We start from the raw sequence: 26626 nt of genomic DNA on the forward strand, positions 1-26626 counted from the left end.
CCATTTCCTGTCACTTCACTTCCCATGTGTGACTGGCACCCTTCCAGCTATTGCCCTGGTGCTGAATCCCAGAGTGGGTGGGTTTGCGTATGTTCTAAGTCCATGCAGGCCTTTTAAGCAGAGTTTCCTGAAAATCTGGCAGTTCTATTACCCCAACCTCTACTGTTTTTTTTAGCCAGAAGTTACAGGGATTCATCTTCCCAGCATTGGAACCCTGGGCTGTGTGGTCTGGCCTGGGGCTGGGATTCCTAGCTCCCAAGGTGTCCCTTCCAATTTTTATCCACCGCATACGAATGTGGGACTGCCTGTTCCACCCATCACCCACCCTACTTGTGGCGATGAATGTGGCTTCTTTAAATCCGTGGTTGTTGGACTTTCATACAGTTCTATTTTCTGACAGTTCTGGGTGTTACTTGTTTTGAGGTTTAGTTGTAATTCTGTCTGTGGTTGTGCAAGGAGGCGAAATGTGTCTACTAATGTCTCCATCTTGACCATAAGTGTACTATGAGGACTTATAAGAAAGCAACAGCAGACCTCTGGGTAGTGTGGATCCCATGAAAGGACCAGGGGGCTGTGGAATAGCAAGTCTTAGAAACTGTTTTAGAGGCAATTAAGTTTTCTTAAAAGGAAATCCCTTTTCTGAATCAAATCTCGGTCCTGTACTGCTGTGAAATCTTTCCTACACGAAGTCTAGAACCCACCCACAAGGGCTGGCCTGAGGCAGACTTACTCTGGGCCAGGGCCCATCTGGGAGCGGTTCCTCCCCAAATCCCTAGGTGGGAGTGGTTTCGCCCCTCCAGCACAGGGGCTAGTCCCCCGGAGGACGGCAGTGCCTGCAGCTTTCAGGGGCTCCGAGCCCTTTTTGTCCTAGTACAGCTCAGCTCTCATCTTTGATGCTAGCCCTTCCGGGGATTATCTCCCTCCTTTTTCCCGGGAACCTCATGCCGTTCATTAGTTTTCTGATGGTGTGGCAGAGAACCTTCTTCTGGGTTTTGGACATACATACTTACATTTTCACAACACATCCAGGAGACTTGTTGGGTCAGAGGACATGTGGTTTTGCTGATGGGTGCTGCCAAGTTTCCTTTCAAAAATGTACTCTTCCAATTTCTCATTTCACCAGCAGTGTTTGAAAATGCCCTTTCCTCCCATGGGATCACCACAAGGGTATTTCTAGTCTTATTTGTAGTCCTGTCGGAGCTCTTTCAAATTGTTGGCTTTTATTCGGCAAAAAACAAAACCAAGTTTTAATTTTTTCACCACTCTGTACTACATTTAAAACATGTTATTGAATTATTGGGACGACATTGGTAAATAAGATTATATGGGTTTCAAGTGTACAATTCTACAATACATCGTCTCTATATTGTTTTGTGTTTACCACCCAAAGTCAGTTCTTCTGTCACTTACTCTCCCTTTCCCTCTTCTACCTTTCCCTCCTCCCCTGCACCACATTTTAGAAAAATTTATGCCTGCCTTCTCTGTCATAGGCAGTATTGGTAGGTGCTTTTTGGTGTGGGGAATGAGAATGTAAAAATGAGCAGAGTTAATAAAATAATAACACTCAGGCAGCTTAGTACTAGCCACTGTGCTAGAAACGTTTCGTTATTACCCTTTACCCATGATAAGTAATAACATTATCTTTATTTTACATGTAGGGAATTTGAGATCTGTGAGCAACTTTGCCCGGTGGTGCACAGCCGATGGATTGAAGAGCCATGGTTGAGCCTCCCCTTTACCATGCTCCTCCTTCAGGGTTTCCCCTCATCTTTCTGAACCTTCTCTCGTGGATGACACTGTTGTCTTGTTTGTTAATCACCAGATGTGATGGATTTGTTTTTAAAGTTTATCTGGCTGGGCCTCTGTCATGCAGCTGTGTTAGTGCTTCCTTTTATTGCAACTTTCTTTGTCGAGCTTCCTAAATACTTTACCCTCAGCTGCTTCTCTTTCTTCTCAAACTTTTCTTGTTCTTTTTATTCAGCTGTTAAATGCATACACTCTCTGGGGTTCAGTCCTGGGGCCTTTTCTCATTGGAGCTCTTACTCTTCCCTGTAACCTCAATTGGTTTGTTTATTTGTTTGTTTGTTTAATATGGTAAACTTTCAAAAACATTTCTGTATTGCTGATCTCCTTTTAAACACACAATTCCTGTTTTCAGTTATTTCCTTGGACAGTGTCTGGGTGTTACCAACTCATATTTAAACAATTCACCTTTCTCCCGAAGTCTTCTCATTCTCCCCTGTTGCACATCGAGATTAGAAAAGGAACCATTGACTTGGCTTGGTGGCTTGGTTAGATGGAGCATTGCTCCAATACGCCAAGGTTGTGGGTTCCATCCCCAGTCGGAGCCCACGGGAAGCAAACATGTTTCTCACATCCGTGTTTCTCTCTCACACGTCAGTGTTTCTGTCCCCCTTCCCCACTTCCTCAGTCTGTGAAAGTCAATAAACATGTCCTAGGGTGAGGATTAAAAAAAAAAGGTTCAACCAGTGAATGCATAAGTTAGTGGGACAACAAACTGGTTTTTCCCCCTCCCTTTCTCTCTCTAAAATTAATAAATAAAAATTAAATACTATTATTAATAAAATTTCCCCACTTATTGAGTGTTGGACACTGAGTTCTTTGGCTTGACTGTTTTTCTGCTATATATCTAATCATTATGTGACCAAATCCTGTGGATTTTTACCTCTGAAACAATCTTAACATGTGGACTTGACCATCCTGTGTCACCGCCCCGTTCCGGACTTCTGTATTAGATTAAGAATTCATTTTTTTTAACCTGTTGTCTCTCCCTCCTCCTGTTTCTCCTCCATTGTTAGAGATACATTACAGGTTGGTTTAAGAGATCACAGAGTGCGCACACATATGTGCCGGGAGATTTTTACTCCCTCGCTCCCTCTTCCCCCTTCAGTTTCTAGTAAGAATGTAGTTAACAGCAGACGCCACAAACTCATGACCTCTTGGAAACCCAGCTGCAGTGGCATCAAGATTATAGCATGCTTTGGGCTTTGCATTGGAAAAAGCTGACAAAAGTTAATCAAAAAAGGGATTAGAGTACTTGAAAAAGGTGTGAGTCGAGTGTTTTGCTTAGGAAGCGTTTGGTAACTACAGTAGGTTTTATAGTCCATCCCTGCTAACATGAGCCCTATGTCTCTGTTCTCTCATCAGGATTGTCTGAGTGTCTCCTCCCTCTTTGCTGAGGAGCTTCTTACAGTGTAACACAATGTGTCCTGGTGCCGTAAATGTGGTGTTTTGTCTTTTTTCCTTTTACTCAAGGCTAAATTAATCATCCACAGTTCTTTGTGATAATATATACTTGTAATGACTATAAAAATATATAAATATAAAGCATATAAATACAATTGACTATAAAAGTCACCTAAAATAGGATAATTTTCAAACATAATACTTCTAGAACTATTTAGAAGGAATAAACTCATTGAGAGAATTTATATTTGAGGTAACATGGTAGTGGAGATGTGTAATATAACAGATCTGTCTGAATCTCTAAAAAATTTTCCTTGCTCTAATTTGTTCTTCATTAAAATATAACTCGTTCAAGCCCTGGCTGGTGTAGCTCAGTGGATTGAGCGCGGGCCTTCGAACCACACGATTGTGGTTCGATTCCCAGTCAGGGCAGATGCCTGGGTTGCAGGCCAGTTCCCAGCAGGGGACTCATGAGAGGCAACCATACATTGATATTTCTCTCCTTACCTTCCCCTCTAAAGAAAAATAAATAAAATCTTAAAAATATATATATATATACATATATAACTCCTTCAGAGAGAATGTCATTGAATTAGTAACAGGATTCTAAACACTTTTTTATTTTTGGATATGATAGAGGGTTTTTAAAAATTTGTAGGCATTAATTACAAAGTATTTTCAAAGAGGGATAGAATTTAAGTATAAAAACAAAGGAAACAATATACAATGTCTGTTGGTGCTGAATAATACCATATAACAAATTATGTTTCTGTGTTATTTACAGGTTCATAATTCTAGTTCTTCCACTTACTGTGCTCCTAGAGCAAGTTGTTTAACCTTTCCGTTTACTCGTCTGCAAAATAATGATTGTACTAGCGCCCTCATAGGTTTTGGTGAAGGTTAATTTCCTTAGTGCATGTAAAGCACTTAGTACAGTCTTGGGACATCATGTACACTTTGTAAGTAGAAGCTATATTTAAAAAAATGAGTGGGGCCCTGGCTGGTGTGGTTGGCATGTTGTCCCGTAACCAAAAGTATTAGATGGTCTAAGTGTACAGATTTTAAATTTACAATGTGATAAATTACAGTGTGAATTAACTCATAACCACTACCCAAGTCAAGTTTATTGACTAATTGGGTGTTTTAATTTGTGCCATTTTTTGGCCTAAATTTCTCTTCTCTTTGCTGTCTTACTGTTCATTTATGAGTTTTAAAGTGTATATTTTAATATGAAACCTTCCGGAGGAACATTTTCCATTCTCTGGCTGGCTTTTGTGCTCTCTTAAAAGCTAATTCAGGGGATTGAGTGGGCTAATTTGATACGTGGTCCTATTTTAATGTTTAATACGTAATATTTTATCTTTTAAAAACTTCCTTTATGATTAACACTATTTGTGTCCTATTAATAAATCCTCACCTACTCTAAGGCCACCGCTTTTCTGTGTTTTCTTTGCTTTATGTTTTCTGACTGTTTTACTTTTTGTGTTCCGACCTCCCGTCCATCTGGAATTGAGTTTTGTGTGTGGTGAGAGGTAGAGATTAAGGCGTATTTTCCCCATGTTGGTGTCCTTGAACCGAGGGCCACATGTTTGTTATTTCACTGCACGGCAGTGACAGCTTTGTCAGCCAGGGGAACTCGTAAGTGTAGGTCTCTATTTGGACTCTTTGCTGTTCATTGCTTTGTCTCTTTTTGCACCAGAATCACAGTGTCATTTCCATAATTGATAGTGTAAGTCCCTCCACTTGGTTCCTCAAAAGAATTGCTTCTGGCCATTTGCATTTCCAGAAAAATAAAATTATTTTTGAGGTATGTTGTCCCTTAGGTATACTCTGAGAGTTATTTTCTTTGAACACTTTAAAGATGTTTTCCTGTTCTATTCCGATTCCATTGTATGTAGAGGAATGGCTTCTTTGATATTAAATGTCCTTTTTCTCCTCTGTGGTTGCACTTAAGGTTTTTTTTGTCATGTTTGGTTTAAGTGGTAGACTCTGCATCTAGGGGTGTGTGTGTGTGTGTGTGTGTGTGTGAGAGAGAGAGAGAGAGAGAGAGAGAGAGAGAGAGAAATGTGCTTGGCCTGTGTTTAAATTTCACCCCTTCAATATTTTACTGTGAAACTTTTCAAACTTAAAACTAACTTTAAAGGATTGTATAGTGAATATGTATATCCCTACTACCTGGATTTTACAATGAGCATTTTGTTACATTGGTTTTATCATCTCTATCCACTTATCATTTCATTTTTATTTTATGAGGCAATTTAAGGTACGCTGTAGATATCAGTATACTATACCATGAAATACTTAAGCATGTCTTTCATAAGATAGCTCAGTATTTATTGTTCTCTTTTTTTGGAATTAACTTTTATGTACAGTGAAATGCAGGTTCAGTGAGTTTTGTTTTCTAATTTTCAAAATGATTTTATTTACTTATTTCTAGAGAGAGGGGAAGGGAGGGTGAAAGAGAGGGGGAGAAACACCCAAGTGAGAAAGAAACATCGGTATTGATCTGTTGCCTCTTGTATGACTGGGGACCAAACCCGCAGCCCAGGCTCGTGCCTTGACCAGCACTTGCACCAGTGGCCCTTCAACACCCAACCGACTGAGCCGCCCTGGTCAGGTTTCAGGTTCAGTGAGTTTCGATAAGTGCCATATACCTCTGTAACCCCATGTTATAGCATTACCATCACTCTGGAAAGTTCCATGTACTTTCCCATTCAGGGCTAGTCTGTCCCTCCTAGTCCATATGTAACTACTAATCTCAGTTTTTCACCACAAATTAATTTTTGCTGTTCTAGAACTTCACATAAATGGAATGATATGGAATGTACTCTTTTGTCTAAGGTTTTTTCTCTCAACACAATACTTTTGTGACTTACCGATATTTTGTTTGTATCAGTAGATAATTTTTTAAAAAATTTAAGTAATTTATCTGGCACAGGAAGATTTCTAGGCTCACCTTATAGTTTCCCTCCCTCAGCTGTAAAATCAGCCATTTCTCCAGGGATTGCTTAGTGGGGGAATAGTATCTAGAAATCAAGAATTTGTTGTTTTAAAAAGTAGATTCCAGCCCTGGCTGGTGTAGCTCAGTGGATTGAGTGCGGGCCTTTGTGGAGCGTGGGCTTTGTGAAGCAAAGGATTGTGGTTCAATTCCCAGTCAGGGCACATGCCTGGGTTGCAGGCCATTTCCCAGTGGGGGACACATGAGAGGCAACCACACATTGATGTTTCTCTTCCTCTCTTTCTCCTTCCCTTTCCCTCTCTCTGAAAATAAATTTAAAAAATATTTTTAAAAAAGTAGATTCCAGTTTTAGGGAGAAATTTTTTAAATCATTTTTTGTACTTTCTTGAACATTGGGCATTGCTATATGCACAGAACTCTGGATGATAATATCTTCCTCCAGAGATCATTTTTTTTTCCTTCTGGAAGCCAGGCGGAGTAGGTAGATCATGTTATTCCAAGTGAGGCCGGCCTGTTTCAGTCTGCCCTCGTTCCTGGGGTGGAGGCCTTTGTGGTTTCCGCTGAAAAGCCTGGATGGAGCGAGGATCTGCCAAGGCCCTTCTTCCCTGGCGGGTTCTGAATTCCAGTTTTTGTTTTCCAAGCCCAGTGGGACGGCTGCCATTGCTTTCTGTTCAGTCTCCGTGCCTCACTGTCGATTGGCGACTACCTCTAGGAAATGTAAGGCTCACTTTAATAAGTTTTCTCTTTCCTCTGGGATTTTATTTCCTTAAATTCTAGCTGTCTGGTTTGCTCTCTGATGACTTCCTACAGCTTTTTGTTTTTTAGAGACTTCGATTTCTTAGAGTTTTTTTAGGTTCGCAGCAAAACTGAGCAGAAGCCACAGAGGGCCCGTATCCCCTCCCCTTCCACGCACATCAGACCTGTCCCGCTGTGGACGTCCTCACCACAGGGTGAAGCGTGACTCCATCATCCTTACCTGTAGGCTGTACGCACAGCTATTTTTGTGGGTATTATTTTAATCCAGCTTTTATAGTTGTTCTCACTGGGGCTGTTAATCTGATAACCAGGTACTAAGTTACCTTCCTTTCCCTTCTGTTAGGTAGATTATAATTCAGTATATTTGAAAGCTTTTCAGTGATGCCTCGCAATTCTTTAGAATGGTTAATTGTTCGTATTAATCGTTCTGATAGGAAATCATTCAGGGTTAAGTATATGGGAGAAAATGTATGTGTGGGTGTTTCACATGTTGCTATTCCCTTAAATTCCATTGGTCTAGGAATTTGCTTAATTGGTTGCGCATTGGTCCAGAAGTTGCTTAATGTAGTTGCACATTTTGTAGGTTCTCAAATACCTGAGAATTTCATTTAAAATGTGTATTAAAATGGAATGTCTTTTGATGCACATTGTATCTAAATGAATATTTTGTGTCTGTTGAGCACATCTGAAAGGAGTGACTGGTTGTAAAATACTCTGCCACAAGTGGTGTAAAGTATAAAACCAGGTGAGAGGCAGCTCTTATTCTTATGCACCTTAACGTTCTTAATGGAGAAGATAAAACATGTACATAAATATTAACAGGACTGTTTGCAGAAGGCACATTTTATTGCTTTTAAGGTTTACAGGCTAAACTCAAGTTTTTGTTTTGTTACCACCATTTGATGGCCCTGTGACTTTGGGGAAATCTCCCAAGCACTCAATTTCATATTCTTTTTGGAGAAAGGGAGATTAATTATTGCCACAGTAATCTGGACCTACAAATATATCACTCATTTGCACCTGAATGAATTGAGGTGGCAATGACATTGATAAGTGCCTGAGGCCTAGAGTTTTGTAAGTAACTGCCAATACCGGGGTTTGAATTCAGTTCTGTTACTTCAAAGTTTATCGTTTTCTTTATTATACCAGCACGTAATGATTAATTTTGAGAAATATTAATAGATATTTAAAAATTGGTAGTAGTAATGTTTTCTAACATACACTTAAAAAATTAAGTGTAAGAGCATCACTCCTGTGATATTGTTTTTTGAATATATTTTATTGATTATGCCATTACAGTCGTCCCGTTCCCCCCTTTAATCCCCTTCCCTCTGCACACCCCCTCCCCCCATCCCCCCTTTAGTTCATGACTCCTGTGATATTCTTGCTGACAATAGATAACTTGGACCTTTCTTGTGAGGAAACGTTGAACAGAAATTGAGGGACGTTCCACAAAATAAATGGTCTGTATTTTAAAAATATGGTAGTATTTTCATTAAAACCACAAAAATGTTCAGTGGCTATTCCATATAAAGGAAGTTAAAGAAAGAGTCATGGGCCTGGAACGTATTTATTTTTAAATGTTTTGTCATAAAGGATGGCTAAATTGGGACAATTGGAAATATATGAATAATAGTAACATTAACATTTATATTCTGATATTGACAAATGCATTAGAGCCATGTAAGAGACTCTCCTTGTATTTAGGAAGTACATATGCTAGATGAAGTGTTTAGGTAAAGGATACTGTTTCTGCAATTTAACTCTCAAATGATTCAGAAAAATTACACTTGTGTGTATACATCAAAAAAGACCAATACAAATATGTTAAAATATTAACATTTGGGGAATCTGGTTGAGGGTGTATAAAAATTCTTGGTGCTTCACTGGCTGGTGTGGCTCGGTTGCTTAGAGGGTGGTCCCAAAGCCTAAGTGGTTTTTTCGGGTTCAATCCCCGGTCTGAGCCCATATAGGAAGCAACCAATGATGTTTCTCTCTTTCCCTTCTCTCCCTGAAAAGCAACGAAAAAAATGTCCTTGGGTGAGGATAAAAATAAATAAGATTTCTTTGTACTAATTTTGCAGTTTTTCTGTAAGTCTAGAGGTATGTCAATATAAAAAGTTATGAGGAAAAATAAACATGAGAAAAATAGTAATATATTTGCCTAGCTGTTAAGAGATTATTTGCATTGAGAAATGGTGTGCTCCGGCACACCACCGGGTTGTGTTAGAGATCACTCGATGAGTCATTGCCTGATCTTCTGCCTGCTTGTTGATGCACAGGTATGTGGTCATGTGATTAAATAACGCATTGGCAGTACTTCAGAAAACAAAAATGACTTATCTCCACGGTGGCAAGGAGCTTGGACTCTCGTTCAGACTTTCGGCCCCACCACTCACTAATGAGGGGCATTGGAAAGTTACTTCTCTGCTTCAGTTTCCTTGTCTCTGAAATGAGATAATCCAGTACCTACCTCAGAGGATTTTGTTAGAATTTAATGAAATAATGAATGGAATATGACTTCTAATAAGAGCTTAGTAAACATTTAAATTTTAATAATTATTGTAGGGTTACAAAATTGAATCATTTATTACAATAAAATAATTTTGTTGCTTGATTTTGTTTAAGCACACCTTATAGAATATGAGCTTCTGTTGGCATCACTGGTAATACATTATAATTTTAAATATATTTAAGTCAAATAAGTTTAAGAAATTCTGGACTATTTTATACTTTCCTTTAATCACCTGTAGAGTAGGGAAAACAACATTTATCTTTGTTACCTCATAGAGTAAAATATTCCAAGAGTGGTAAAGTACCAATGCAATACTAATATAAGATATTAATACTATAGTTCATGTATATTATGACAGTTTTTCTATATCTAATAGTATATAAACCAACATATAAAGAACAGCTACTTCTTATATTCCCCTACCAATCCATTTCTTGGTTTCTCTCTTAATAAATATATTTAATAACAATTTACTTACAGTTTTCTCTTTCATATCATGAAAATTTTGAGTGATCTTATAACTGCTTTTGATATATAAAACAGGAAATAAATAGTGCTGTCTACAAATGAAATACATTTCTTACTCCTGTAGTTACAATATATTAGCCACTGATTAATCAGATATACAAGTTATTGATGTGTCCATCTTTTAGGGCATAGGATTCTGAGCATTTGGATGTTGGTAACACATATTAAATCTTTGCCATCTCCTGTCCTCCTCCTCTCAGATTTAACATTTAATAAGTTCTGAAAATGTTGTTACTGCTGTCCTTTGTACTCCGTGCTTTGATCTGGATCATTGTCCCACATACTCACAAGATTAAGTGGCCTTGCCATAAGGATATTTTTAATTGGGATATTTTAAGCCTCTGACTCAGGCTACATTTGAATGAGTGTCTATTCTAAGAGCCTGTACTTTGATTACATTTCAACATGTTATTGAGTAGTTGAGTTGCAGTAACAATCATAAAGATACAATCTGTATGAATATTCAGTGTTTTGTAGTGATGCTATTGCCTAAAGCAACACACTTCTTATCACATTAAAAACATTCATAATTTTAAAAACAAAAATGTTTCTAGAAATATTTTTAGAAATAGTTGGTTATCTTTTTTGAAATCTGTGATATCAATTTTCCTTTCTAAGATTGTGTTGAAGTTTTGTTTGTTGTTTTTAAAAAGCAGCATTCTGCAGGATGTTGAAAAGAGGGATGATTAAGCTGGAACTAAACTCGTTAGTATATTGTATTTATTTTTTAAATTATATTTTATTGACTATACTGTTATAGTTGTCCTGATTTTTCCACCTCTGCTCCCCTGCACCCAGCACCACCCACCCAGGCAATCTCCCCACCATTGTGCATGTCCATGGGTCATGCTGTTGAGTTCTTTGTCTACTCCATTTCCTATAGTGTCCTTAACATCTTCATGGCTGTTCTGTAACTACCTATTTGTTCTTTTTAATCCCCTCACTACTTCACTCTTTACCCCCACACGTCCCTCCCATCTAGCAGCCATCAAAATACTCTCTGTATCCATGCTTCTCAGTTGTTGTTTGCTTAGTTTGCTTTTTAGATTCAATTGTTGATAGATATGTATTTATTGCCACATTATTATTCATAGTTTTGATCTTTTTCTTAAGTAAGTTCCTTTAACATTTCATGTAATAGTGGTTTGGTAATGATTAACTCCTTTAGTTTTTTCTTGTCTGGGAAGCTCTTTATCTGCCCTTCAATTCTAAATGATAGCTTTGCTGGGTAGAGCAGTCTTGGCTATAGGTCCCTGCTTTTCATGACTTTAAGTATTTCTTGCCACACCCTTCTAACCTGCAGTGTTTCTTTTGAGAAATCAGCTGACAGTCTTAGAGGAACTCCCCTGTAATAACTAACTTCTTTTCTCTGCTGCTTTTAAGATTCTCTCTTTATCTTTAACCTTTGGCATTTTAATTACGATGTGTCTTAGGGGGGAACTCTGTGCATCCATCTTGTTTGGGATTCTCTGTGCTTCCTGGACTTGCATGTCTGTTTCCTTCACCAAATTAAGGAAGTTTTCTTTTATTATTTTTTTCAAATAGATTTCCAATTCCTTGTTCTTTCTTTTCTTCTTCTTGCACTCCTATGATGTACATGTTAGACTTCTTGAAGTTGTTCCAGAGGTTGCTTATACTATCCTCATTTTTTTGGATCCTTTAAAAAAAATTTATCTTTAGACGGGAAGGGAAGGAGAGAGGGAGAGAAGTATCAATGTATGGTTGCCTCCCGTTCGTCCCCCGCTGGGAACTGGCCTGCAACCCAGGCATGTGCCCTGACTGGGAATCGAACCATGATCCTTTGGTTCACAGGCCCATGCTCAATCCAGTGAGCTACACCAGCCAGGGCTGGATCCTTTTTTTTCTTGTTGTTCTTATTGTTTGTTTGTTTCTTTTCCTCGTGTTCCAAATCTTTGATTTGATTCTCGGCTTCATCCAGTCTTCTCATGTTTCCCTGTATATCGCTCTTTATTTCAGTTAGTATATCCTTCATTTCTGACTAGATTTTTTGTATGCCTTGAGGTCCTCACTAAGTTCTTTGAGCATCCTTGTAACCAACCAACCAACCATCTTTGAACTCTGCATCTGATGGATTGCTGCTCATCTTTATTTTGTTTAGCCCTTTTTCTGACCTTTTGATCTATTCTTTCATTTGGGCCATGTTTCTTTGTCTCCTTGTTTTGGCAGCCTCCTTGTGTTTGTGTCCGTGTATTTGGTGGAGCTGCTTTGACACCATGTCTTGGAAGTGTGACTTAATGTAGTAGGTGTCCTGTAGGGTCCAGTGGCACAGCCTCCCCTATCACCTAAGCTGGGTACTTGAGGTGCACCCTTTGTGTAGGCTGAATACACCCTCCTTTTGTAGTTAAGACTTGGTTGATGTTAACAGATCAATGGAAGGGATTTACCCAGGTTAATGTGCTGCCTGACTGGCTGTGACCTCTTACCATCAACCTCCACCCTCTGTGGAGGATCATCTATGCAGGGGCCAGGGTGGTAGTGCTCTGACATGGTCTGTAGCTGTCCACTGGGTATGCTGGCCCTGTGGTTTTCTGGGTTGGTGCAGGCCAAGGTCTACACCACCTGCGTTTTGCCTGGGGCCACCCTGCTGGGTTATAAAGCAGTCTGAGATGGCTGCTACTTGGGCTGGGTTTGGAGCTTCCAAGGGAAAGCCAAGCTGTGAATCTAGGTTGACTACTGCTAGTGCTGGGCTTGGGGCTCACTGAAGCCAGCTGTTGGTTGTTTGATAGAAATTAGGAAGTTGTGAAGCATGAGCCAAGACCAGGCATTCATATGGCAAAGCAGCTTGGGTGGGCTGGTAAGTTAGGTGGGGCAGAGTCTCTGAGGATCTGTAAGGTGGGTCAAACAGTGTTAGCCAGGTTGATGGAGTCTCAGATATGGCACTAGCCTGCTGGCTCTGTGGGAAGAGGGCTTAGAAAAGGGACATTGGCCTCTGCTTCCCCCGATGCCAGACACTTCAGCCTATCTCACTATGCTACTCATGCCCTTCAAGCTGCCACCCTGGTGCTGGAGATCAGAGGAAGTGAGTGTGAGCAGGTGGGTCTGTGTGTGGGTTCTTTATGAGGAACTGCTTGGGCCTCCGGAAGTTTCTTCCATGAATTCAATCCATGCTGGTTTTTGTAGCCAGAAGTTGTGAGGACTACTGTTCTGGCACTTGGAACACTGGGCTGGGGTCCCGGTGTGGGGCTGGGAATCCTTGCTCCCAAGATATCTCTCCTGAATTTTTATCTACTACACGTGGGTATGGGACTAGCCTGTTCCACTACTGCACCCTTCCTGCCAGCCTGGAGGGATGTGGTTTCTTGAATTCTGTAGTTTCAGACTTCCATTCAACTCAATTTCTGATGGTTCTGAGTGATATTTGTTCTGTATTTCAGTTGTAAATTTTGATGTGGTTGTGTTAAGAGGCAAGCCATGTCTGCCTATGTGGCCATCTTGATTAGAAATCTAGTTAGTTTATTTTAACTACCACTCTTCTGTTAAAGTTGTCAAAATGTTCTTTAATATACATTTTAGTTGTATTATCATTTGGAAGGATTCTTGGAAGTCCTTTAGTGTAAGTTGCCCTGTTTTGCTTAGAAGAGTCTTTTTCATAGTATCATCTACATGTGGTGATAGGGCCTCTGAGCGGGGAGACCTCCAGTATTCCTTCCCTCCTGAGGCAGTGCATTCCAGTATCCAAAATTCTTACTGTCGCCCTGACTGGTGTGGCTCATTGGTTGGGTGTAGTCTCACCAAGAGAAAGGTTGCTGGTTTGATTCTCAGTCAGGGCTCATGTCCGAGTTGTGAGTTTGGGCGGTCTGGGTGTGTACAAGAGGCAACCAATAGATATTTCTCTCTCATATTGATGTTTCTCCCCCCCCTTCCTCTCTCTCTAAAGATAAAATAAAAAATAATTCTTACTAGAAAGATCTTCCTTATAATGAAAGGAAATAAAGATAAGTCACCTAACCCTGGTGATTTGGTCTAATTTGATGACAAAAATATTAGAAAAAAATGTGAAATTTTAAAAAAATGTAGATGATTGACACTTTTTAAACAATAATCTTTTATTAAACAGTATAAGATGTTTGTTTTACAAACAGATGTTGTGAAAACGCGTATTTTCCCCTCCTTTTTGTTAAGTTGATTACTCAGAGATAATTGTCCATAAAATTTGGGTATGTATTTTTTTCAAGACTTGCTGTGCTTATACAAACACATGTTTACTGGTATCTGCATTTTATAATCACTGTAGGTTTTGCTGTCTTTTGCTAATTATGGGGTTATGATTTGTTAGAATATGTTAAGTGCATGATGTTGGTGTTTACAAGGAATCAGACCTGTGGACTGACTAGTGGACGGTCACATCCACTGTTGAGCTCATTTCCTAATTGTCTCATGTAAAAGGATCTTACACAGTCATCTTTAGGAGCAGAGTAACTGCCAAAATAAGAGCCTTATTTTAACTAAGAGGTATCCAGCAGATGTCTGTGTATTTAATATGAAAGATTATTTATGGTTAAGATGAGTAAATGCTTAAAGATGAGGAAAATGACTTAGTAAAATGTCAACTACGGTTCTTTTAATCTAAGTGTATTTATAACGATTTCAAATTTCCTGGTTAGTCTTAAAACCAAAGTTGATGTGTTTATTTTTATTAATTTTTAAAATTATATATTTTATTGATTATGCCATTACAGTTCTATTTCCCTCCTTCATTCCCCTCCACCCTGCACACACCTTCCCCACCATCCCCCCTCTTTAGTTTATGACCACGTGTCTCAAGTTCTTTAGATTCTATATTTCCCCTACTATTCTTGCCCTCCGCCCTGTCTATTTTCTACCTACCATCTATGCTACTTATTTTCTGTACCTTCTCCCCCCCTTCTCCTTCTCCCACTCCCCTGTTGCTAACCCTCCATGTGATCTTCATTTCTATGGTTCTGCTCCTGATCTACCTGTCCTCTTAGTTTGCTTTTGTTTTAGCTGTGGTTCTTAATAACTGAGTTTGCTGTCCTTTCACTATTCATCTTTTTTATCTTTTTCTTAGATAAGTCCCTTTAACATTTCATATAATAAGGGCTTGGTGATAATGAACTCCTTGAACTTGATCTTATCTGAGAAGCACTTTATCTGCCCTTCCATTCTAAATGAAAGCTTTGCTGGATAGATCAATCTTGGTTGTAGGTCTTTGGATTTCATGACTTGGAATACCTCTTTCCAGCCCCTTCTTGCCTGTGAGATCTCTTTTGAGAAATCTGCTGACAGTCTGATGGGGACTCCTTTGTGGGTGACTGTCCCCTTATCTCTTGCTGCTTCTAGGATTCTCTCCTTCATTTTAATCTTGGCTAATGTAATGGTGATGTGCCTTGGTGTGTTCCTTCTTGGGTCCAACTTCTTTGGGACTCTCTGAGCTTCCTGGATTTCCTGGAATTCTATTGCCTTTGCCAGATTGGGGGAGTTCTCTTTTATTATTTGTTCAATTAAGTTTTCCACTTGCTCTTTCTCTTCCCCTTCTGGTACCCCTATAATTCGGATGTTGGAATGTTTAAAGATGTCTTAGAGGTTCCTTAGCCTCTCCTCATTTTTTTGAATTCTTGTTTCTTCATCCTTTTCTGTTTGGTCATTTTTTTCTTTCTTCTGGTCCACTCCCTTGATTTGAGTCCCAGTTTCTTTTCCATCACTATTGGTTTCCTGTGCACTTCCCTTCATTTCCATTAGTTTAGCCTTCATTTGTTCCTCTAATTTGTGACTAAAATCAACCAGTTCTGTGAGCATCCTGATCACCAGTGTTTTGAACTGTGCATCTGAAAGTTTGGCTGTTTCTTCGTCACTTAGATTTTTGGCTCTGGGGCTTTGAGTTCTTCTTGAGCCATGTTTTGGTCTGTTCGCGCATGTTATGTATGAGGAACAGAGCCTTAGGTGTTCACCAGAGCGGGGCCACCCGGGTTGCTAGGTTGTGACACTGTATGTGGGGGCGGGGTCAGAGTGGGACAATGGTGGTCCCCTCTGCTGCTTCCCGCAGCTGGGGCCTGTGCGGTCTGTCTCACTGCTCACTCCTTCGCTGGTTTATCTGTGCTCACAAATGTGTGACCATGGTCAGCCTGTTGTCTTGCGCCCTCAGTGGGTCCGCCCGTTGCTACTCCACACCTGGGATCCACCACGGCTGCCTGTGCGCCTGGGTCGCGTGCCTGGGTTGGTCCGGTGGATCTTTCCTGCCCAACCCTGTTCTGCTGCTGGCTCTGCCCCTCTTACCGGTCTGGCTGAACAGTTCATTGTTGTCAGACTTCTGTATAGTTCAGTTTTCTGTGGTTTGGCTGCATTTTTGTTACTAAAACTGTTGTGCAAGAAGGCACAATGTTTCCACCTATACCTCCATCTTGGCAGAAGTTCTCAATGTGTTTAAAGAGTAAAAGAAGAACACAATAATAAGTATAGCATTCAGGCGGGAGAACTTTCAGTAAAAGTCTGATAGTTTTAGTAATTCTAGGAATTACTGTAAAGTGCAGTAGATGAGCATAAATTTGGAAGCTGTAAGAACTGGCTTTGTATCCCAGCTGGACCTGGTACTTGCTTTGTGACTTGTAGACAAGTACTTGCCCTTGTATCTGTTTCTTTATTATTAAAAGAATTGTTATGAATATCAAATGGATTAATATTTATAAAGTGTTTATTTTATTTAGAACAATTTGCATTTTATTTGGTATTTCTCAAATATTTCTCTTGATTTTTAAGATTTTATTTTATTTTTAGAAAGAGGGGGAGGGAGAGAGAGAGGGAGAGAAACATCAATGTGTGATTACCTCTCACACACCTCCAACTGGGGGTCTGGCCCACAACCCAGACATGTGCCCTGACTGGGAATCGAACTGGCGACCCTTTGGTTCTCAGGCCTGCACTGAATCCGCTGAGCCACACCAGCCAGGGCTCAAATAACATTTCTGAAGTGAATCAGCATGGCTTACATTTAAAAAAATATGAGATGAATTTTAGGGAAAAAAAACTGGCAAAATTATTCTTCCAAAACAGAATCGCAGTAATTCAGATGAGAGATGATGGTGGCTTGGACTAGGGTGGTAGCAGTAAAGGTAGAACAAAGTGATCAAATTCTGAATCTGTTTTAAAGACAGAGTCAGTGGGCTTTGTTGACAGATGTGGGAAGTCAGAGAAGAGTCAAATTTGATTCTCGCAAGTCATGGGCCTAAGAAAGGAGGATAGAGTTGGCATTTCCTGTGATGGGGAAGGCTAGGGGAGGAAAATTGGGAAATAGGAGTTCTCTTTGAACATGATCAATTTGAGACATCTAATAGATACTCAAGAAGCGATGTTGAGTAGGTAGATGGGTACCTAAGTCTGGAGTTAAGGAGAGCAGTCTGAGTTGAAAATACACATAGGAGAATCTTATGAATGGAGGTGGTATGTATTTAAAACTGTGAGTGGATAAGATCACCTAAGGGAAGTGAATGTACATAGAGATGATAGATTTCCAAAGACTGAGCCTGGGGATTCTCCAGAATTGAAAGGTTATGGCAATGAGATGGAGCTGGAAAGGAATTTGAGGGGCGAGGGGTAGTGAGGCAAAGAGGAGAAGAGTGGTGTCCCGGAAGGTAGGTGCAGTATTCAAGCAGGAGAGAAGAATCAGCCAGGTCAGTGCTGCAAGTCCGATTGACGACGTGTCAATGCAGTGGCTGCTGGTGACCTCGGTGAGAGCTATTTTGGTGGAATGGTGGGGTGATGAAAGCCTGCTTTGAGTGAGTTAAAGTTAGAGGCAGAAGTGGAGGTGTCTTTTGTAAACAGTCCTTTCAGAAAGGACTGCTGTGAAGGATATAGGGAAAGGGTTATGGCTGAAGAAGGGTATATACACAAGAGGTTTTTTTCAAGGTGGCAGATGCGGGAGTGTTCTGTGTGTAGAGAGGTATTGATGAGAGAGTGGGAAATTGGGGGTATACTTCATTAAGGGAACATGGATGCCTTAGATAGAAACACCGTCTGGGGCAAGTGGGCTAGTACCTGTGGTACTGAAAATGGAGAAGTTTCTTTCAAATGCCATCTTTCTCTCCCCCGCCCCCCCAGTAAAGTAGAATGTAGATAAAACAATCAGGAATGTTGATGGGGAGGAAGTGGTGGTTTGAGAAGAGAAGTGTGAATTAGGAAAGTGGGAGCATGAATAAAATAGGGGAATGCATATACACAGTACTATTTTACATTTTACATACATTCTCTTAGCCCTGTAGACAACCTTTGGACTATGTAAGATAATTAAAGCCCCGTTTTAAAAAATGAAGATGCTAAGGCTCAGGTAAATACTTGTGGTTAGAGAGAGCTAGGTATCAACTCTTGTTTCAAAATCTAGCTCTCTTTAGGTGGTTTTCCTTATTTGAAATCAGTGCTACCACCCTGGTTGGTGTAGCTCAGTGGATTGAGCGTGGGTCTGAGAACCAAAGGATTGCAGTTCGATTCCCAGTCAGGGCACATGCCTGGGTTTCAGGCCAGTTCCCAGCAGGGGACGCACAAGAGGCAGCCAGACATTGATGTTTCTCTCCCTCTCTCCTTTTCTTCCCCTCAAGATAAATAAATAAAGTCTTTAAAAAAGGAAAGAAATCAGTGCTTCCTTACCAGACTCCAAAATTTGCATAATTCCCAATTCTTTAGTACCAGTTTAGCATAAAGAAGTCCTTATGAAATTTACCCAAAGGGAATTCCATCGCTGATCCATGCTCTTTTTTTACTAATATATTGGATTGCCAGTATATGGGCCAAGGGTTCTTTTTTAATTTTAGTGCCCTAGAGGATTGATAAAGGGGTATACCTTCATTAGATCAACTGAGTCATAAAGTCTGCTTCACTGAACAAAGTAGAAAAATCAGTAGTTTCTTCAACACTAGTGCCCTCATTTTCTTTTTGCATATACTGTATGTTCCATCAAAGGCATTTTCCTCTCTGTACTGGCTAGTTCTGTCTGAAGCAGTGCCTACTTGTTTTTGGTGACTAGACCACTCTCTGCTCTTGACTTTCTTCAGCACTGGAGTATATTCTTGCTCAGTAGACTCGTGACCTGACCTGGCCTCTCTTAATTTCTCATTTTTCATGATAACCGAGAATTGGAAACAACCTAAATGCCCATCACCAGGTGAATGGATAAGTAAATGTGGTATATCCATACAGTGGAATACTATGCAGCAATAAAAGTTAATGAAGTATTGATACATGCTGCGATGTGTTTGAACTTTGAAAACATGCCAAGAGAAAGAAGCAAGTCACAAAGACCACAAATATCCTGAACTGAGATATCCCCTTTTCTAACAAGGCTAGGTTTCTTCTGTCAGTAGTTGAATTTTCAACTTGTAAAAATGAAATGATATAAAAGAAAACAAAATGTTTCATTAATAGTCATCTTCTTTTCTGAATGACAACACTTCACTGTGGTCTTATTGGAAGCACCTGCTGCCACCCTTCTCTTTTGGTATCTAGCAAAAGCCCCTTATAAGCCATCTTGCCCACTTAAAAATTTTTTTTCAGCTTACCCACTTTATATATCAGGTTTTGAAGAAGGAGAAAGGATTTGGTCTTAATGAATAATGATAAATTTGATGAAAAGCACATGGCAAAAAGAAAGAAAGAAACATAGCATTTAAGGTAGAGATCGCCTTTGTTAACATATGATCTAAATTTTTGTTTGTGGTTTTGACACTTGCCTTCTAATTGTGGTAGAGTAACAAACGGCAGATTTCTTCACACTCTCCATTCAGTAAACGTGTCTACTGTGTGCCTTGCCTGTTCTGCAGATGTACAAATGATGTCTGTTCCCTGCTATAGTCTTCGCACTGCTTAGAAGGGAGTTAAGGCTGACTAAAAACCAGGTGAAAGAACTCGCTTTAGGAGTAGAACACAAGATCTATGTTAAGAGTGGTTCACGTATCAGAATCCCTGCTATGATCATCTTTATACGAAAGTATATTTAGCCCAGGGGAAGAATTTGAAAACCAATTAGATATAGCTAAAAAAGTAAGGTTTATTCCTTACTGACAGATGGATACAGCATTCTTTTATGTAGTCTTAATTTTTAGAGTGTATTTGATTGTGAGACTGGCTGGTAGAACTCTGACATCCCTGAGTGTCATGTATATCAGCAATTTTCAACCTTTTTCATCTCATGGCCCACATAAACTTACTAAAATTCTGTGATACAACACCTGACCAAAAAACAGGCAAAATTTTGATTAATTCACACCACGTGGCTATTGTTGTTTTGGCTGTTTTCAGTTTTTTATTTGACAATCTAAGGAAGAGGTCAGTCAGTGCCCTTGACCAAATGGTCAGGTCATGCATGTTTTAAAAACTTTTATGGCACACCAGTCAAAAATTGCTGATACAGATTATAAGGACTTTAAGGTATTGTTTCCCAAACTTTTCCATGTAGTAGTACACACAGAAAATGATAATATGTTGTGGCATACTAGGGTAAACTGGAGAGAGTTTGGACACATTTGAATGGGACTTAATAAAGAAATTTATTGCATTTTCTTTATGATATATATGTATTATAGAATATGATACAAAAGATTTTGGGAACATGGTTGTGGCAGCCGTGGAATTGTGCCCCCCAGATTCCCCTTCAAGAAAACCTCTTTGGGGAGCACAGTTGACTGAGACCTTCCAGCGGTTGCACCTTCAGCTGTGTGTGGGGGGCAGAAGCTGCACTTTCTGTGGGCTGCTCTCAGCCAGTAGCTGTCACAGTGGGTGGGCTGGCTTGGTGTGTGTTTGCGGGGGGGGGCGGCTTCCCATTGGTCCAGCCAGACTTTCTTCTCTACAGTTGGAGGTTTTTTCTACCCAACTCATCTTCTGCAGGTATCAGAACTACTCAAGGTCTGAGCAGTCTTCACTTACTCCTGCTTCCTCTTCCTGTGTACTTCACAGGCATCTTCCCTGAGAAGTTTGTGGCATATCTGATCTGCTTTGCACAGGATCCAAATGGACAATAATATATAATAAAATTGCATAAAACTGCCAGTTGAAATTTTTCATATTTTAAAATGAGAAATTTGAATTTGCTTCCATGAATATAATATTTTAAAATTATTTTGAAAATTTATTTTGGTAGAGGGAAAGGGAGGGAAAAAGAGAGGGAGAGAATCACTGCCTCTTGTACATGCCCCAACTGGGGACCAGACCTGCAACTCAGGCACGTGTGTTAACTGGGAATCAAACTGGTGACCTTTTGTTTTGTGAGATGATGCCCAACCCACTGAGCCACACTGGTCAGAGCATGACTATAACTTTTGTATATTAGGTTTTATGTTTGAAGCGGGTTTTGGCAATTCCTGGTCAAGATTTTGAAAAGATATCTCCATATTAATGTCACCGTCAGTTAGAAACTTGGCTTATTTATTAAATGGTAGCAAATGGCAGAAGTAATGCATTGCTCTTGTTTAATTGATGGAATCTTTTTTCTTGCTATTAACCAAATTTCAGATAATTTCAGTCTCTTTAAATTGTATATTTTGGGAACCATTATTATGTTACTTTTCTTTCATTGCCAAATGTGATGTTGAAGTTTTCTAAATAGTGTATTTCAAATTCCAAAATAATCATAAAACTTTTACACACACAGCTACAGCCCCATTAGTCTTAATAATTCTTTAGTATTCTAGTTAGTGCATGATTAACTATCATTAATGAATCCCATTTTACTCTATACTTTTGAAACTAACTGCCCTTTTGCTTCGAACTTAAGTATGGGTCAATACACACTTTGTAAACTCTTGTGCCCACCTCGCTTTCTTTCTGCCTAGACTTCTATTCTTTAAGACCTGATGCAAACCCAGACTTTACTCAGATGCTTTCCTTTGTGTGACCCAACCCGTGTTGGAATGACTTATTTGAGAAATATTTACTGAATGCATATTCTTTGCTAGGTTCTGCATACACAGTAGTTAGCAAAAATAAGATCTCTGTTTTCTTTTGTACCATGTTTATTCAGTGGATTATAATTCTGCCGAGAATCCTGGAATCTCGACCTTCTCATGGGAAAACCATGTGAAATAGCATCATAATTTATCTGGGAATATCTTTAATGGAATTCATCTTCCAAATTATCAAACTCTTTAAGTGCTGAAATGCTTTTGAACTATTTTTGATATATCATCTACTTTTCTGCCCTTTAAAGCAGAATGCATTGAACTTTTAGTCTTGTCTCTTTTGAATGACTAATGGCCCTAATTATATGAATATTTATTATTGTGTCCTGAAATGTTATCTAGGTCTATATTCACTTCTAGCCTTTGTGGTTTTATTTTGTTTTGGTTTTATCTTTCTAAGTCTGGTTTTTAGTTCTTTTGATGTTATAGTGCATGTACTTAATAGTTTGCCAGTTTTTTTCTAGTGTGTTACTTCTAATCTGCTGTAGTCTCAAAAGCAAGTCTAATGCTTTTTCCCTTTTTTAATGTTAATAGAAGTATGAGGATTACGTGTAGAGATTTTATCATAGTGATGTACTTACAGCACCTTTTAAAGCTTAATTCAGGATTATGGCCAGGTTTCAAATAGTTCTGAAAAATGAAGAGTTACTATAAATAGAAGGTGATTTTTTTTTTTGGTCATTTTTTAGAATGTCAGATGAAATCAGATACTTTTAAAGAAATGCCACTCTAATTTTTTTTTTTAATTTCAGAGCTCCAGAGATTATATTGGGGTTGCCATTTTGTGAAGCCATAGACATGTGGTCCTTGGGATGCGTGATTGCAGAGTTATTCCTTGGGTGGCCGCTCTACCCAGGAGCCTTGGAGTATGACCAGGTAACAGAACTGTTGTAATAATCTAGTAGAATTGGTGGATTGTAAAGAGAAAGAATAGACCAATAGGGGTGTTTTTCTTTAGGTACACAATACATCTGTGAAAAATCTTTTAAAAAGAAAATGGCAAGACCTAAGATCTTGTGGATTTTAAATTCAAGATCTCAAAACTGTATTTGATTTTTATAACACTAAGTAAATTTTATAAATAAAGGTATAATCCACAGCCCAAAAACAGTTTTGTAAAAAGTCTTGGGAAGTTTTTCTGCATTATTTTTAGACTCCAGACATATAAATGGCTGGACTATTTCCATTTAAATAATAGTGCTGTGCTTGGGTGACAAACTTTGGTGATGGATGAAATGTCAGCCTCTTCCAGGGAATAAAAGGGGTCATATAACTACTGTTCTTAAACTGACAACCATTTTTAGTCTTAAGTACCTCAGTCACCTGATCTTTCTTTAGTATTTTTAGCTGTTTTTGAACAGTGCTAAAAGTCTAGTTTAACATTATTTAAGTGATTCTCAGTTGAATTCAGAAAATTACCTCTTTAGATACTTTTCATGATAATTTTCAGGTATGTTCATTAGCCTCTCTCTAAGCTAGTAGACAGTGTAGTTTGCTATTTTCTTGATTTTAAGTATTCTCTTTTGGAATAATTGTTATCTTACTCATTTATTATTTGAAAGAGTTTTCATAACATCTTCCTTATTAGATACATACTCAGCTCATTTTAGTGGAAAATGTTAGTCAAGATTAACAAAGTCGTTATATTTTATCTTTGTGTAATTGGCTTATAGTGGGTAAATATGATTTTTATTCAAAAGATACACTACTTTAAGGCATGAAAACAGAATATAGAACTTTTTTTAATTTTTAAAATATTTTATTTATTTATTTTTATTTTAAGGGAAGGGAAGGAGAAAGAGTGGGAGAGAAACATCAATGTGTGGTTGCCTCTCATGTGTCCCCTACTGGGGACCTGGCCTGCAACCCAAGCATGTGCCCTGACTGGGAATTGAACTGGCAACCCTTTGCTTCACAGGCCCACGCTCAATCCACTGAACTACACCAGCCAGGGCAGAATATAGAACATTTTAAAGCATAGATGACATAATTGTAACAATAAAATGTTGTGCATTATTTCTGATTTTCAGGGCATAGAATTCTGTGTCAAGAGGGATATGAGCCCTGGTTGGTGTGGCTCAGTGGATTGAGTGCTAGCCTGTGAGCCGAAAGGTCACTAGGTTGATGTCCAGCCCCAGGGTACATGCCTGGGTTGCGGGCCAGGCCCCCGGTAGAGCACGAGCACATGCAAGAGGCAGTCAGTTGTTACTCTTGCATATGGGTGTTTCTCTCCCTCTCTTTCTCCCTCCCATCCCCTTTTTCTAAAAATAAATTTAAAATCTTAAAAAATTTTTTTTTAAAGGGAAAGAAAGGGAGAGATGCAAGAGGTAGCTAATTTGGTGACATAAATGTTGCTGAGATGATGCTAAGTCATTTACTATTCTTTTTTTAAACATTTTTTTATTGTTCAAGTACAGTTTTCTACCTCTTTCCCCCAGACCTTCCCACCACCCCAGCCCTCCCCTATTAATTCTTAAATTAGATATAATTAACGTTAATCTCTTTTCTTGAAATGACTTTCTACTCATAAAGCTTTTTAGGCCAGGTTTACTGTAGTCTTTGCCTTCCTTCCTTCATTCCGCATATGTCTTAAAAGAAGACATTTACGGAGAGACAGTTACACAGACATCTACACAGAGACAGTTTCTGTGACATTTCCATACATACTTGGTATCTTCAGCCTTTACCCAACCACTATCTCGATGCAGGTGCTAACCTGTAGTTTTGAAACAGTTGGTGATTTAGTTGGAGAGTCCTGGAATTCTTAGCTGCTCAAGTACTGAGGTGCCAGTCAAATGCTAGAAATATGCCTTTGACTTTGTGTACGACAATTTATGGCATGTATACTACTCTGGAACAGGACACCATCTGGTGGCAATTTATAGTTGATTTGTTATTATACTCTGGATTTGGACTTCACAATTTTATTCTTGGACAGCTATGTTAGTACTGAAAACAGCCTTACAGATTTTCTAGTTACTGCCCCTTCTAATTTTCTTTTAATTGTTATTCAATTGTAGTTGTCCCACTTTTTCCCCCTCGTTGTTCTGCCCTGGCCTGCCCACCCTCCCCCATCTTCCATTTTCATGAAGGAGAGAATTGAGGGCTAGGAAAGTGAAATGACTCGTCAAAAGTTACAATGGTGATTTAAGACAAAGACTTGCTCAGTTTTTCTAAATTCCGTGATTGCATTTAAACTGTTAATCTGAGCCATATCAACAGTATTTTCGAAATGTATATTGCTTTAATTACAAAGGGTTATAGTGCCCTGGCTGTTGTAGCTCAGTGGATTGAGCACAGTCCTGTGAACCAGAGGATCGTGGTTTGATTCCCAGTCAGGGCACATGCCTGGGTGTAGGCCAGTTCCCAGCAGGGGATGCACGAGAGGCAACCATACATTGATATTTCTCTTCCTCTCTCTTCCCCCCCCAAAGATAGATAAACAAAATAATAATTGAAAAAAATTGTGAACATGTAGCATTGATAGTTGCACAGTTATCAATTCAGTATTTTAAAAGTTATTTTCTAAAATATATGAATGCAAATGAATAGGAGCAAGGCTGTGAATATTCTCATTTTTGTTCCAATTTTAGACTTTATTACTTCTTTTCAAATATGATGTTTACTACATAGGCTTTGATGAGTATCTATTTTCAGGATAAGGGAGCAGCACCTTTCTATTTCTAATTTTCAGGGTTTAAAAAGAAAATCTGATTTGGTTTTGCACTCTCCAATCCTTTTTTGCATCTATTAAAATATTCACCTATTCTGGTTGTTTTTAACTGTATTTATTAATGTGGTTGGATTTCATACACTTTCTGTCTAATTAGGATGTGAAAGGGCCATCCGTAGGGTTTGCCCCCTCTCTTATCGGTTCCTATTAAGTCATCAGCTGCCCTGAAACACTTGAATAGCCAGCCAATTGGGCTGTGGTCACTGTTTTGTTTTGTTTTGCTTTGTTTTATTTATTTCATTTTATTTCTTTTACTTTATTTTATATTATTAACTTATGCTTTTAAAAATACATATTTGAGTGGAGTTGCTTCATAGGGCCATGTAGGTTTCAGGCATATATTTACATAGTTTTTTGCCTGCAGTGGCAGTACAGTGGGTGATATTAATATTACCAGTCGACACTGAGCGCTTTATGGAATTGTTCTTGACACTTTACATTAACTCATTTAATGCTCAGAATAACCCTATGAGGTATGTACTACTGTACTATTGCTTCTGTTTTAGAAATAAGAAAACCATATTGTTGATATTTCTTATGTCTAACCTTTATCTAACGTTCTAATGAAATACCATTTTTTTCAAAAGAGGTGAAAAAGAGTTAATTTCAGACTTATAATTATTATGTACTTAAAACCCAAATTTGAGTCACCAGGAAGAAATATTTAGATTATTTGAATTCTTCATTCGGGGTTTTTGTTCTGGCCCTTTAAACGTCTTTATCATCTCTGAAAGGCTCTCCGTGGCAGTTTTCTCTTTGAATTTTGAATTCTACAACTAGACACTGACATGTTGAGAATTTGGCACATTATATTTTCTCATACATGTGTTTCGTCCTCATTTGTATACAAACATATTTATTGTGTGTGTTTAGAGAATGCTACCCTGTGAATTGGTACTGTGTTTGGATCCCTTCCTATCTCAATTGTATGTACTCTATCTCGTTAGTGGTCTCTGTGCTGGATTCAATTTACATTTACCAGGGAAATATAGAAAATGTGATAGGAAATT

General features: G+C 38.9%; 1 protein-coding gene across 6 annotated transcripts in view; it reads left to right on the forward strand.

Moving 5' to 3' along the window:
* The window catches only part of HIPK3 (homeodomain interacting protein kinase 3), a 91279-nt gene that overhangs the window by 39289 nt on the left and 25364 nt on the right, over positions 1 to 26626 (forward strand). For all 6 annotated transcript variants that reach the window (XM_037128307.2, XM_037128310.2, XM_037128311.2 and 3 more), the window contains exon 3: positions 22636 to 22759. In XM_037128307.2, the coding sequence (XP_036984202.2) occupies positions 22636 to 22759 (124 nt within the window). The remainder of the gene's footprint in view (positions 1 to 22635; positions 22760 to 26626) is intronic.

This window comes from Artibeus jamaicensis, unplaced genomic scaffold (assembly GCF_021234435.1).
Source record: "Artibeus jamaicensis isolate MK-2021 breed Jamaican fruit bat unplaced genomic scaffold, CSHL_Jam_final contig_797, whole genome shotgun sequence".
NCBI classification, from domain to species: Eukaryota; Metazoa; Chordata; class Mammalia; order Chiroptera; family Phyllostomidae; genus Artibeus; species Artibeus jamaicensis.